Source organism: Cebus imitator, unplaced genomic scaffold (assembly GCF_001604975.1).
Source record: "Cebus imitator isolate Cc_AM_T3 unplaced genomic scaffold, Cebus_imitator-1.0 Scaffold193, whole genome shotgun sequence".
In the NCBI taxonomy this organism is placed as follows: Eukaryota; Metazoa; Chordata; class Mammalia; order Primates; family Cebidae; genus Cebus; species Cebus imitator.
Window position 1 is genome coordinate 2,608,258 of NW_016107508.1, and position 14,818 is coordinate 2,623,075.

Below are 14,818 nucleotides of genomic sequence, written 5' to 3' on the forward strand. Positions count from 1 at the left end.
AATGCTAGGATTACAGGCAAGAGCCACTGTGCCCTAATTTTTGTATTTTTCGGTAGAGACAGAGTTTTACCATGTTGCCCAGGCTGGTCTCAAACTCCTGGACTCAAGTGATCCACTCACTTCAGCCTCCCAAAGTGCTGGGATTATAGGCATGAGCTACCTCACCTAGCCCAAAAGGTACTTTTGTTTTGTTTTGTTTTGTTTTTTGAGATGGAGTTTTGTTCTCGTTGCCCAGGCTGGGGTGCAATGACTCGATCTCAGTTCACCACAACCTCTAACTCCTGGGTTCAACAGATTCTCCTGCCTCAGTCTCCAGAGTAGCTGGGGTTACAGGCATGGACCACCACACCTGGCTAGTTTTGTATTTTTAATAGAGACGGGGTTTCTCCATGTTGGTCAGGCTGGTCTCAAACTCCCGACCTCAGGTGACCTTCCCGCCTCGGCCTCCCAAAGTGCTGGGATTACAGGTATGAGCCACCGCACCCACCCCCAAAAGGTAGTTTTTGTTGACGGTAGTTATCACAAGAGTGAGACTTTATGGTTTTTAAACACTTTAAGTATTACCTGTGTTATCTGACTAGCTGGACATCAGTGCAACTATTATATTTTTAGACAGTAACTCAAAAAACATCAGTTATTAAAAGTAAGCTATATACTGACATAATCATTTTCCCAAGGTTTATTAAATATGAAAAAAACAGGAATACAGTGTGATGCTATTACAACAGAATAAGATATGTACGTGAAATACAGACACAGGTATGCATACACATATAAAGATTTGAAAGGAAAAACCATCAAACTGTTCACAGTAAGTCACTAACAAGGGTTTGGGAAAAGCATTGGTAGTAGGTGAAAATTCACTTTCTGCTATGTTTCTGTATCATTTATTTTTTCCCCCAGCAATGAGCATGAACTGTTTTTGAAACGAATTAATTCAGATGTCAAGTTTTACCACAGAGTTGCTACAGGACATGGTTTATTTATGAATGTTACCAAGTGTATTATCTAAAGTCTGCTGAAGCGCAAAGTATACATGAAGCTTGGTCACTGAGTGTAGAGTAGGTGCTCAACACATTCTTGAAGTTCATCTTTTGATCTGCTGAAGTAGCCTTGGAGAGTAGCAACTTAGGATTTGTTACCTCATTTCTATTACAGAAAGCATGATAGCAGTTACCAAACAGGTTACTGGGAAGGTTAAGTACAGGATTCCATAAAAAAGGCTTAGTATAGTGTTTTTTACACAGTAACAGCAAAGTAATATTATCAATCTATCTTCATTCTTGAAATAGTTTTTCACTTCTACAACTAGAGGTAAACAAAATTCTTACATCTGGTGACAGTCTTCCTCTGGATATTTAAAGAGATAAGACCAATGCTTGTTTTATTTTATTTTTTTGAGACGGAGTCTTCCTCTGTTGCCCAGGCTGGAGTACAGTGGTGCGGTCTCGGCTCACTGCAACCTCTGCCTCCCAGGTTCAAGTGATTCTCCTGCCTCAGCCTCCTGAGTTGCTGGGACTACAGGCGCCGACTACCACACCTAGCTAATTTTTATACTTTAAGAGACGGGGTTTCACCATGTTGGCCAGGCTCTTTTTAAACTCCTGATCTCGTGATCTGCCCGCCTTGGCCTCCCAAAGTGTTGGGATTACAGGCGTGAGCCACTGTGCCCGGCCTATGCTATCTCAACTGTGAGTTTGAAAAGCCAGGATATTTGTACAATGCAGAGGTTCTTCCTTCCTTCTGTCATTTTCCCTCTTTAGTGAGTAAACCCCTCCTCCTCAGTCTTATTTTCCTTGTAACAAATCACTTATATCTTAGCCTCCATTCATTCTGCATTCCTTGGTGGCAGATGGCACCATACCTGGCCTCAATTGATGTTAATTATTCTATTTTACTTTGAAAGTCATATATAAATGGTGATATGTGCAAGGTGTGAAGAACATATATCTCAATAATTCAGGACAAATGTGCTGCCATCAGTTTACAAAGTCTGCTATTTTGCCTTTTCCCTTCATCCTTCGAATTTTATTATTAGAGAAAAGGTTTTGTTTGTTGAGAAAGCTTCTAACTAAACTTTGTATAATTTTTATTGTTGCTGTTTATTTTGACACATGGTCTGGCTCTGTCACCCAGGTTGGAAGTGGTACAATCTCAGCTGACTGAAACCTCTGCCTCTTGGGCTCAAGCTGTCCTCCCACCTTAGCCTCCTGAGGAGCTGAGACTACAAGCACATGCCAACACACCTGGCTAATTTTTTTTTTAAGAGACGTGGCTTTGCCATGTTGCCAGGCTTGTCTTGAACTCCTGAGCTCAAGTTATCCCCTCACCATGGCATCCCAAAGTGTTGGGATTACAGGCGTGAGCCACCGTGCACAGCCAAATTCTGCACGTATTATTTTAAATAAAAATAAATTTAGACATTTAATGGATTCTACTACAGATGAACAGTGCATATCTGAGAGGTAACATTTCTTGTTTTAGCTACAAAGGACTTGATATATACTTACATTTTAAAAGTCATATAACAAGCTATAATATTTATTTATATGCACTGTTTTGGTTTGGTTTTGAGACAGAGTCTCTTGCTCTGTCACCCAGGCTGAAGTATATAGCACCATCTCAGCTCAACGTAATCTCTGCCTCCCCGGTTCAAGCAGTTCTCATGCCTTAGCCACCAGAGTAACTGGGATTACAGGTGTGCGCCACCATGCCCGGCTAATTTTTGCATTTTTAGTAGAGATGGGGTTTCACTATGTTGGTCAGGTTGGTCTCAAACTCCTGGCCTTAAGTGATCTGCCTGCTTCAGCCTCTGAAAGTACTGGGATTACAGGCAAGAGCCACTGCACCAGGCCAATACAATGTCTTTTAAGTATACAAATAAGAGTAAATAAACATTCTGCTTTCAATAGACAAATACTAGCAACTCCTTAAAATTTATTTTCCCTTAATAAATCCACAAGTAAGAAGTAAAAAGATGCTTAATTTAGATTAAGAATTTTCAAGTTACCTTAACATTCTGAGTTATATAATTTACCATAATCTCATTATTACTATAAATTTTTATTAAATTTTACATATGTAATTAGTTCTTTGATCTAAATTATAAATTAGTGCAGAAGGAAAGACTGCCCCTGGATTAAACTTCTTTTTTGGCTTCAAAAGATTAACAGCATTAACCTGGCTTTGGAGAATTTTCTAAATTCAACTGATACTCTATTTTAAATCAATGAATTGACAAGTAAACAGTTGATGAGACAGATTTTCTGATATTAAACTTAAATCATGAATTAAATGGTAGAGAGTTATAGCATTTAGACCATATCTGAACTTTTATAAATAATACTTTATATTTTGTTCCTATACTGGGGTTAAGTGCTTTCATTTTGTTTGCAACTCCTAGGGGTACAATTTATTATAGCCCCTACTATTTCCCACCCACTGTTTTTTTTAAAGAAAACGTTACTCAGCTTTCAAAGGTATTAAAAATAATTTGAAACATGTAGCTGACAGTATACTAAGAGCAAAGCAGTGTGCTAGTTTCTCAGGTTATTCAAAAATGACCAAGATTCAAAAATGGTCACTATTCAAAAATGATTGTCAAGATTTTGATATACAACTTAGGGAGAATATAACATGCTAGGTGATAGAAAAAATGAGACAGGTACCTAGGTAATTCCAAAACTAGTTAGAAGACATAAAACCCTAAGAACAATAAAAAGTGTTTTAGAAATTCTCAGGATGTAGAAAGCACTTTAAACTTGGAATGGCTAAGTAAAACAAGGAAAGTAGCATGTGAGTTCACTCTTAAAGGTTAGAGTAGAATTTGGACATTTAATGATAAAAGGCAAAGACACCCCAAATGAAAAGTGAGAGCAGAGGGTGAGAGGCAAAGAGTTTGTAGTCTATACAAAAAATGATTTAAGCTTTAAAACAAAATATGCAATTAAATATTATACTTTATATTTTTTAATTTTTAACTTTTTGTTTTTGAGACAGGGTCTCACTCTTGTCACCCAGGCTGCAGTGCAGTGGCATGGTCTTGGTTTATTGCAGACTCACCTCGTGGGCTGAAGAGGTCCTCCTACCTCAGCCTCCTGAGTAGCTAGGTAGGTGTGAGCCACCATACTCAGCTAATTTTTGTGGAGACAGGGTTTCACCATGTTGTCCAGGCTGGTCTCAAACTCCTAGACTCATGTGATCTGCCCATCTCAGCCTTCCAAAGTACTGGGACTACAGGTGTCAGCCACTGTGCCTGGTCTATTTTTTATTTTTTAATTTTTGTGTGTGTGTAGAGACGGGGGTCTCACAATGTTGTCCAGGCTGATCTTGAACTCCCGGAATCAAGCAAACCACTGGTCTCGGCCTCCAAAACTGCTGGAATTACAGGCATGAGACACTGTGCCTAGCCTACACAATGTACTTCAGAGTTCTACTCATAATTTTGAGTAGTAATGTTTTTCAAATGTTATATTTTATTATGATTAGAGATCTACAGCAACTTCAGAGTCACTTGAACTGCCATTCGTGAAACTGAGATTAACTCTTCATTTGTGTTGCATGCTTAACTGAAACCTACATTTACTACTCTGATCTGTTGATAATGGTCTTTAGCTTAGCCCCATTCTTCTCTAGGAAGTATATTCAGAAATTTGCTTTAGAGGAAACAATTGCAAACAGAAATAAAATCAACTGCCAGCTCAACAGAACTGAGACACAGGGAAGATTGTCAATATGTAGACAACAGAGGTTGGGGAGAGGGAGAAATGGATGAGTGAATGGGGACAGTACGTCTTTGCTATTTTGCATTTGTTTCAAGCCACACACTCTTGGAAAGCGACCAAGTTGCTAAGGGAAAAAATGAGGTCATTGCTTTCAGTTGCTTCTCTGTTAGGCTTTTAATTCAATAAAATATAATCACATCCATTATGACTAAAAATATGGGCAAATGTATTAGAGTCCATTTTGGAACCAGTTATAAATAAATTTCATATTGTAAAACTGAAAAATGCATTTGTGATCAAGATGAAAAAACAAAATCTACAGTTTCAAATCTACAGTAAAATGTCTTGCACTTTACTGTAAGGTAAAAGTGTTTGGTACTAATTCTCGGCTATTTTGCTCTGAGGTCACCAGTATTTATGCATTTGTGATCAAGATGAAAAAACAAAATCTACAGTTTGAAGTCTACAGTAAAATGTCTTGCACTGGAAATATGCATGTAGATGTTGGTGCTAATTCTAGGCTATTCTGCTCTGAGGTCAACAGTATTTATGACAAGGCTGATTAAAGTACATGAGTAAATCTACAGTTCTCCTAAACAATGAACTTTTCCTCAAAAAATTACCAATGAGGCCAGGCGCGGTGGCTCACGCCTGTAATCTCAGCACTTTGGGAGGCCGAGGCGGGTGGATCACAAGGTCAAGAGATCGAGATCATCCTGGTCAACACGGTGAAACCTCGTCTCTACTAAAAATACAAAAAATTAGCTGGGCATGGTGGCGTGTGCCTGTAATCCCAGCTACTCAGGAGGCTGAGGCAGGAGAATTGCCTGAACCCAGGAGGTGGAGGTTGCAGTTGCAGGGAGCCGAGATCGCGCCATTGCACTCCAGCCCGGGTAACAAGAGCGAAACTCCGTCTCAAAAAAAAAAAAATTACCAATGATTGGTACACTCTTGCTGTTCCTCACATTTTCAGAGTTGTTTACCCAGTATATGCTAAGGTCATTATGAAAAAATCAAAGTGATCAAACATGTGGTCCTTCTTTTGAAACTCTTCCAATCTAGTCATCTCTTTTGGAATTTTAAATGCTAGTCTTTTAAATATAGGTACTGTGACCAGTCAGCCTTCTTACACTGTAATAGCAGAAAACAACTCTAGTTGGCTTAAAGAGAAAAGGAATTTATCTGAAAGGACACTGTTAATCCACGGTGTTGCTGGAAAAGCTCGAGACCCAGCTCAGTAAACATGGACTTAGGAAGGCTGCAGAATGAGGACTCTACTACATGGAAGCCGTGAAGACCGAGTTGCCCTGGAACCCTGGCCACCCACTAAAGCTCTCACACTGTGTCTCTGGAAGGTGACTGTCATCAATGGCACCACTGCCATGGCCTTCTCTCCTTTTCCGCTAGATGTTGCTGCCCCACTCTGCTTCCAGAAATAATTCTCTATAGTGCCTGCTTTTCTGTACCACTAACACTAACCCTGACCAGAGAAGCCTGAAGAAGAAAGTACATGACCTTTAAGGCTTTTCTCCTGGGAGGTGGGCTCTGCCTCCTATGAAGTCCTACACAGTGATACTAGGAAGAAGGTCCTAATGCTAGGCAGCCAGAAAAGTCAAATAACGAATGTAAGAATGCTATCTAATCAGGATATAATAGCTGCAACAATACAAAGCCCCTGTTCTCTGGCTAAGTGCTCTGAAGCAAAGTTTGAGTGAGCGACCCAGATCCCTGGCCCCATGGTTTTAAACCTCCTAGCTGAGCCCACATTACCCCAACCCAAGTCGGCAGTAATGATTTGTTGTTCAGCAACAAATCCGGCTCACAGCTGTGGCTCCGACAAGTTGATGTTTCACACCTTCATCCCTGGAAATTAGGTCTCACATTTCTCCCTTCTCCTACCATGCCCAAATTCCTGGGCCTAGAGTCAGAAGAGCTAGTATGAGTTACAGCTTTGTGACTTCCAAACCTGGGAAAAGGCTAGTTAATAATCTCTGAGCCCCATCACATTCACAGGCTGACAGGATGACCAATGGAGATAAGTAACAGTCCCCCGTATACTCAAATTATAAGCATGAGCTCATTAGTTAACAGCCCTCAAAGATATGATAGTCTCCAGTTCTTTAGGGCTACGGCCTTCTCTTGGTTTCTCTGGTTCTTATGGGCACTGATATCACATCTTTATATTTTAAAAGTTAATTTTATAATCAAAGTAGTATATGCTCATCATTTAAAAAGTCTAGTAGTAACACAATGCTAACCCTAAAAAAATAAACCCCTTGTCCTACATCCTTTCCAATTTCAGTTCTGCTCCCCAGAGGTAACTACTCTCAATTCTTAAGCTCTTTCTTCTAGTATTTACCTCTCTATATTACAATTTTTATTAAATCAATATTCTATGTTTACATTATAATTAGTGCTTACCACTGAGGCATGCTGTGTACTAAAATTATATATTCTTTCATATCTAATGTTTATCTTGGAAATATTCATTTCTTTTTCTGTTTGCTTCATTTTCTATTAACCTATTGCTAATTCTTCATAAATGCACCAAAAGAGCCATAAAATTGCTTTGTCATTTGCTATTTAATGTTCAAACACTGAAAGTAATTGATTTCTTCCTGGACACCTCCTTCCTTGGAGCCTTTCACCATCCTGGTCTGGGCTAGACTGAATGCCTACTAGACCTACTATGTGGCTGATGCCTGGGATCTCCCTTTGCTTCCTTCCCATGTTGGACTCCATTTTCTAGATTCTTCACTTCTTTGTTCTTGGTTTGCTTCGTCATTTGGTAGAATACGTTCTTAGCAGCTGCCTGAATGGGGAAGCAGGGGAAATAGCCCTACTCAGGCAGTTTTTCGAGGTATGACTGAAAAATGCCTTTATTTAGCCTTACACTTGATTGACTATTTGGCTAAATATAAGATTTTGTGTTTAAAATAATTTTCTATCAGCTTTTGGAAGGCACTACTTCACTGTATTATGGTATTCAGTTGTTGCTACTAAAAATTTCAATACCATCTGATTCCTATTTCTTTGCATGGAAACTAATTTTTCTCCTCTCTGCAACATTTTTAAATTGTCTCTTTTCCCCTAGTGTTCTGAAAAAGAAACTTTTTTTTATAGAAATTCCTTTAGTTTTGGAAATATTTCTTATATTACTCCTTAGATACTGTAGTCTCTTCACTTTTCACTGGCATATATTTCTAAAGCCATTATTTGTTAGATATTAGATCTTGGATGAATACTCTAGTTTTCTTGTCTCCTCATCTCTTTATTATTTACTTTCTAGATTTCCTCAGCTTTACCTTTCAATGCTTCCATTACATCTTTCATTTCTGCTATCTTATTTCCAAGAGCTCCTGTTTTTACTTTAATAGGATCCTACTGTGTCTCACTGATTCCATAAAAGTTCTTTTATATAAGGATATTTTGATTCTATGAAGTTTTCTTCTGCTCCCTTCATTGTCTGTTTTCTCCAGGACTTTGTTCTTTTTGCTCTGATCTCTGTCTCAATTTGGAAGCTTTCCTCAAATGTCCAGTTATCCTTGGATGGGTTGTCATATATAAGACTGAGGCAGTAAACAGCTGTTTGAAAGCTCTGCTGCACAGGCAGGCTTGCTGACTGTAGTCTCTTCTGTAAAACAAATGGAAGGCAAGCTGGCTTTTTCATTGTGTAACCCCTGAGTGTAATTTCATTGTGGAAACCCAAAACATCAGTATCTGTAAGTGTATATACTTTTGAGCTGCTCACCATTTCCAGGACTCCAATTTCTTCTTATATCTGCCTGGATGCATTACAGCAGAAGTAACAAAGTAGGTGATTTCACCATAGGGTTTCACATAATTATAGTAAAACTCTGTGCTTCATTCCTACCCTCCTCTGTAGCTATTTCCAGATTTGGAATCTCTAATTTCTTTAGAAAATTCAGAAAATTTTAGAAAATCTCAGGTCTCCTGTGTTTTGTTGTGGGGGCAGTAACAGAGAGGGGAATTGAGGGGGCAGGTACAAGGGCTTGCCACCTCGTTGCAAGTGACAGTAATGCAAGAAGAGACAAATGGACCATTGGGACAAAATGGAAACTGAGTACTGATGCATGAATACAATCCATGCATGCATGGTAGCCTTTTTTTGGGGGGTAGGGGGGTAGGGAGGATGGAGTTTTGCTCTTGTTGCCCAGGTTGGAGTACAGTGGCGCAATCTGGGCTTACCACAACCTCTACCTCCCGAGTAGCTGGGATAACAGGCATGCGCCACTATGCCCAGCTAATTTTTTGTATTTTTAGTAAAGATGAGGTTTCCCCACATTGGTCACGCTGGTCTTGAACTCCTGACTTCATGTGATCCGCTCACCTTGGCATCCGTAAGTGCTGAGATTACAGGTGTGAGTCACCGCACCTGGCCACATGAGAGCTTTAAGAGTGGCACAAATCAGGAGGGGAAATGGATTTTTTAGTAGAGAGTACTTGGCTCACTATATGGAGAACAAAACCATCCTTTTCTAATACCATACATAAAGATGAATTCTGGGGTGGGGGAAAGGGTCTGACCACTCAGTATTCAGACTTAAAATCAACTCTCTTTTAAGTTTTACACTATGCGTATCCCTTCTTTCCAGAGTACTTAGTTCCTCCTGGTCTGAGCCATGCCAGAGCTCTCTCCCTTCTCCTCAGTAGCCCCTTTTACAGAATCTAGAATTACAGGCTGCTCCTCTGTTCAGCCAGTAATCAGGTCTCTATCTGCTTTCCATCTTCCAAAAATTTCAACATCCTCTTCCTCATTGCTGTTTTCTTCTTAGGTATCTTTGTCTTTTTGTCCTTGTGAGTTTACATTTGTTTTATTCCTTTACTATAATATTAGGGCTCTGAAGGAAATAAAATTAAACATATTCAATTTGTTATGTTTAAATGAAAATCAAGGGAAGTTAAATCTGGTCCTAAATGCCAGGTCTGTAAGTTGAGGCCCCATTACATACTTGAGATTACCGACTACCTGCTTTTCCCTATTTATATAAAACACATTCTCTGTAGGCCAAGAACTCCAACCCTCCCGGCTTATTTTTTTGAGACAGAGTCTCACTCAATTGCCCAGGCTTGGGGTTCATTGGCGCGATCTTGGCTTACTGCAACTTCCACCTCCTGGGTTCAAGCAATTCTTGTGCCTCAGCCTCCCAAGCAGCTGTGATTACAGGTATGCATCACCACGTCCAGCTAATTTTTGTTTCTTTTAGTAGAGACGGGGTTTCACCATGTTGGTCAGGCTGGTCTCGAATCCCTGACCTCAAGTGATCTGACTGCCTTGGCCTCCCTGGAATTACAGGCATTTGAGCCACTGCACTAGGCCCCAAGAATCCTTTCTTTTACCCACTTGCCAAACTACTCTAGCTGTCTGCTTATACTGCCTTCTTTTTTTTTTTCTTCAGACAAAATCTCACTCTATCACCCAGGCTGGAGTGCAGTGGTGCAATCTTGGCTCACTCCAACTTCCACCTCCTAGGTTCAAGTGATTCTGTGCCTCAGCCTCCCAAGTAGCTGGGATTACAGATGTGTGCCACCACATTCAGATAATTTTTTTGTATTTTTATTATTATTTTTTGAGATGGAGACTTGCTCTGTCTTCCAGGCTGGAGTGCAGTGGTGCACTCTTGGCTCACTGCAACCTCTGCCTCCTAGGTTCAAACAATTCTACCTCAGCTTCTCGAGTAGCTGGGACTAGAAGTGCATACCACCATGCTGGCTAATTTTTGTATTTTTTGGTAGAGATGGGGTTTTACCATGTTGGTCAAGATGGTCTCAAATTCCTGGCCTCAAGTTATCCATCCATCTCAGCCTCCCAAAGTGCTAGGATTACAGGTGTGAGCCACTGTGCCTGGCCTAAATTTTTTTTTTTTTTTTTTTTTTTTTTTTTTTGTAGAGACGAGGTCTCACTATCCTGCCCAAGCTGGTCTCAAACTCTTGGGCTCAAATGATCCTCCTCCCTCAGCCTCCCAAAATGTTGGGATTACAGGTGTAAGCCACTGCACGGGGCCTAGTAAAATTATTTTTTAAACTTAAGTTATTAAAAAAAAAAAACAACTATGTGGTAGTGAAAGACATATGTTGTGGTGATTATTATAATTTAGCAGCTAACATTTACTGAATGTTTACTATGTAACAGGTGCTATTCAAATCATTTAACATATTATTTCCTTTAATCCTCATAATTTATAGTGTTTACTATCCTTATTTTACAAATGAGAAAAGAGGAGCTTAGGCAATGTGACCTGGTTAAGGTCAAACTAAGTAAGACATGGTAGACAGGAATTCAAACCTAGTCTGTCTGGTTCTAGAACTTGAACTCTTGAGATTTATGGTATAAAATCCTACCTCAAGTGACCTAATATTCTTCTTCCTTTGGAAATGAGGTAAAAATTATGTTACCATTATGGTCTCTTATAAACGCTAATATGAATATTTCATGGGTATGGGAGAAAGATAAGCCCCATGTGGGTTACAAAAAACAAAACAAAAATAACTCAAACTCTATTTTGAGTAACAAAGGGAAAAAGAAAAGCATGTATACCCACATTTAAGGGAACATTTGTACACAAGATTTTTTTTGCTTACCAGATTAGGTAATGCAAATTTTAAGTTACCAGATTAGGTAATGCAAAAAGTATTATTTTATATCTTTAAATACACTGAATAAAATATAACTTTAAGCTAAACACTAAAAAAAAAATTAACTCAAGTAAGCTCTAGATAAATAATTAAGTATTACCAAAGATCTAAGAGTTGGCTGACAATTTTACTTCGCATATAAAACTTTAAAAACCGGCTGGGTGTGGTGGTTCACGCCAGCAGTCTTGGCATATTGGGCAGCCAAAGGGGGTGGATCACCTGAGGTCAGGAGATTGAGATCAGCTGACCAACATGGTGAAACTCCGCCTCTTCTAAAAATACAAAAATTAGTTGGGCGTGGTGGCAGGTGTCTGTAATACCAGCTACTCTGGAGGCTGAGACAGAAGAATCACTTCAACCCAGGAGGCAGAGGTTGCACTGAGCTGAAATCCTGCCACTGCCCTTCAGTCTGAGCGACAAGAGCAAGACTTTATCTTTAATACAACAAAAAAACCACACACACACAAAAAAAAACCCTGAAAAAACATATATTAAGGAATGCTTTCTCATACGTATATATTATTTGGTTTCTTATTAAAAGGCATCAAAAATAAAAAATTTTCAGAAAATAGAGACGGTTATATGTTTTCGGTAATGTTGCAACCTTCAAATTTTTCGTAGAAGCAATGTCTGATAAATTTAGTTTTACAGAAAAAATGAATAGTAGCTTGAACTGCTACAATATTTTTGATAACATTTTTCTTATAATTTGACATCTAAATAGTCTATTATTAGTACATGATTCTTATTTTAAACTAATAAAATGTTTTAATGACATTTTGATTGTTGTAATAAAATAAAACATATATTATAAAAGGATTATGGTAAAATAAGATTTTTAAAAGATTGTAAAAGAAGTCTCAACATTTTCTCACTGTTTATCAATGCCTTCTTTGTATAACTTCCCATTTTGTTATGAGATTTTTAAAAAATAGAGCTGAGTTCTCACTGTATTGCCCAGAGTAGAGTACAGTAGCTAGTCACAGGTATGATCACAATTTGATGTAGCCCTGAACTCCTGATCTCAAGCAATCTTCCTGCCTCGGCCTCCCACGTAGATGGAACTACAACCACACACCACTGAGACTAGCTTGATGTTATTTTACTGGGGTTATCTGTCAATTTCTCAAAGCCCGATTGATAGGCTGACTTAACCATATAATACATATTATTTTCAAGTCTGGTACTTAGCTTTCCTTATTTAAATTCATGTCTCTTACCCAAACCATTAATATTCGCTTCTAACTTGCAACTTCTAATGTTCCTTTAGCAATATGCATTAGCTAAATTAAATTTCTCAAGTAGTCTCGTGTCATACATTTTCTTTTAATATATGATCACAGAAAGCTAAGAATGCACTCTGTCAAAACAGCAAATTGTCTTTGCTCTCCTACAAAAGGTCTCTCTCCAGCTCAGAAATATTTAAGATTCTAACATTTACTAACAAATATATACTTCGAATGCAACTTTCATGAATTTGTTTGCCTATAACACAAAAAAATGTGCTGTCCTAATTTAAAAATTTTAGTTTAAATTAAATGAAGAAGGCACATGAGTCTAGCACTGTGCTTTACATGCTGTAGGATGTTGCTTGATGTACAAGTTGAATCTAAAAATAAGATATGAAATGTTTTAAAATTTAAATCTGAAGCCCTGCCCAATTCTGATTAACTAAATTTGTATCTAAACGTGACTATCTTCATTTCTGTAATGAATTTTTATTCTTATCCAAACTTTTAAACATCAGCAAGGTACTGAACATAAATATGAGACTCTAACCTTAAAATATGGGAAACTGAGCTCTTTCAAAGCTCAGGTGGAGACGGTGTAGGTTGGTAATTATATATTGCCACACCTATCGTCTTACATTAGGGAAGAAAGTACCTCAAGTCTCATTTAATGCTCTTAGTCACTAGTACTGAATGCTTGATTTTAATAGTAAATAAAGAACCACATAATTACTGACCCTCAATCTTTCTCAGATGTCTTAACTGAAGGTTCACAAAAACTGACTCTGTAACATCCCAAACACTGAAACCATCATTCTATAATAGTTGTGTTTTCAATTTGGAAGAGAAATAGATAATTCTAGAAATCAAAATTAAAAATCAGAACTTCATACCTTGTGCAAGCATGTTAAATTCCAAGAACAGTGCTATGTGGTAAAGTTCCATGGCTTCTTCTGCCCTGGTCATGTTTGGCTTTCCTGCGACGAGAGCCTGAACTTCACTGAGACTCCCGACAGAGGGGCTACAGTGCAAAACAGAGAGGTCCACCACGTCGGTATACATACAGTGTAATATCACTTTTGCATATTTTTTTGGTATAATCGACTCATCTAATATAATTCTTGTGGGAGTCCTCAAAGTTCGGTCTGTGATTTCTTCACCAGTTCGTATCCTCCTTTGTAATAAATTTCGAAAAAATGGGGACCGTGCAGAAATAACAGCCTTGTGGGCTTTGAGCTCTTCATCTAAACAGTTCTGATTTCCACCAAAAGCTTCAACCAGTTCAGAGTCTGACGAAAAACTAAGGACGACATCATAATAGCACATGTAATCAAAGAGTCCACGCATATCTACATCAAGGGAATTTGGTGTTCCAAATTCTTCACTAAGCTGAACAAGGATATCGACATTTTGAAACCTTGAGTCCTCCATTCCAAACTCTCCTGTATAAAGGTAGTGTAACAAAGCAGAAAACATGGGCATATCAATACCAGCTGTATTGATGTCCATTATTATCTCTGCCCCATACTCAGGTGAGGAAGAAAGCAGTGTTTTAAAAAATGGACATCTTGCTGCCAAAATGGCACGATGAACAGGAAAACAAGTTTCTTGAAATATTAAGTCTACATCAGTACAATACTTGTACTCATAAAGATCAGCCATATCTTTCTGCAATGTCCGGGCTTCTGGTCTAGCCAAACTGGCTTGTAGAGAAAGCTCCTTTAATGCTGATGTTCCCTCATATTCCTCCACTAATGCATTGACATCTCTAACATCCCACCCAGAGAGGAGTTCTCGCATCTGCTTGGCATGATCAGCAGACCTATTAGATTTTCGACGCTTAATAAACTTCTTTTTGAGGGTGGCAAGGCCAGAGGTTCTCTTTTTTTTGTCTTGCGGTTTCTCATGGCCATGGTCAAGGCTATACAATTTTGATTCGCAACCATAGCCTTGCTGAGAATAGGATGATGTCCCTAAGAAGAAAATTAAACAAATGAAAATTTGTTTCTTTTTTCTTAACATTCATTTTCAACATTAACATTTTTCATGCTGAAAAATTTTGCAAGCAGACATTACTGAACCACTCAAAATTGCATTTGTTTTGTATAAAGAAAAAGTTCAAAAGTTCAAATAACTCATTTTAGTTTTCAATTTAATTTTTAGAAATGGAGTCTCACTCTGTTGCCCAGGCTGGAGTACAATGGTGAG

At 38.5% G+C, this 14,818-nt stretch overlaps 1 protein-coding gene across 2 annotated transcripts in view; it reads right to left on the minus strand.

Annotated features, from left to right (window-relative positions):
- BTBD7 (BTB domain containing 7) overlaps positions 1 to 14,799 on the minus strand; it is a 63,705-nt gene extending 48,906 nt beyond the window's left edge. The window contains exons 1-2 of one of the 2 annotated variants that reach the window (XM_017546982.2): positions 13,504 to 14,799; positions 5,582 to 8,358 (exon numbers count right to left, since the gene is read on the minus strand). In XM_017546982.2, coding sequence (XP_017402471.1) covers positions 8,282 to 8,358; positions 13,504 to 14,632 — 1,206 coding nt within the window. In that variant the 5' untranslated portion in view covers positions 14,633 to 14,799 and the 3' untranslated portion in view covers positions 5,582 to 8,281. Of the gene's footprint in view, positions 1 to 5,581; positions 8,359 to 13,503 lie in introns of those variants that run through there. The other variant, XM_017546981.2, reaches the window with a different exon arrangement.
- Between the last annotated feature and the right edge of the window lie 19 nt (positions 14,800 to 14,818).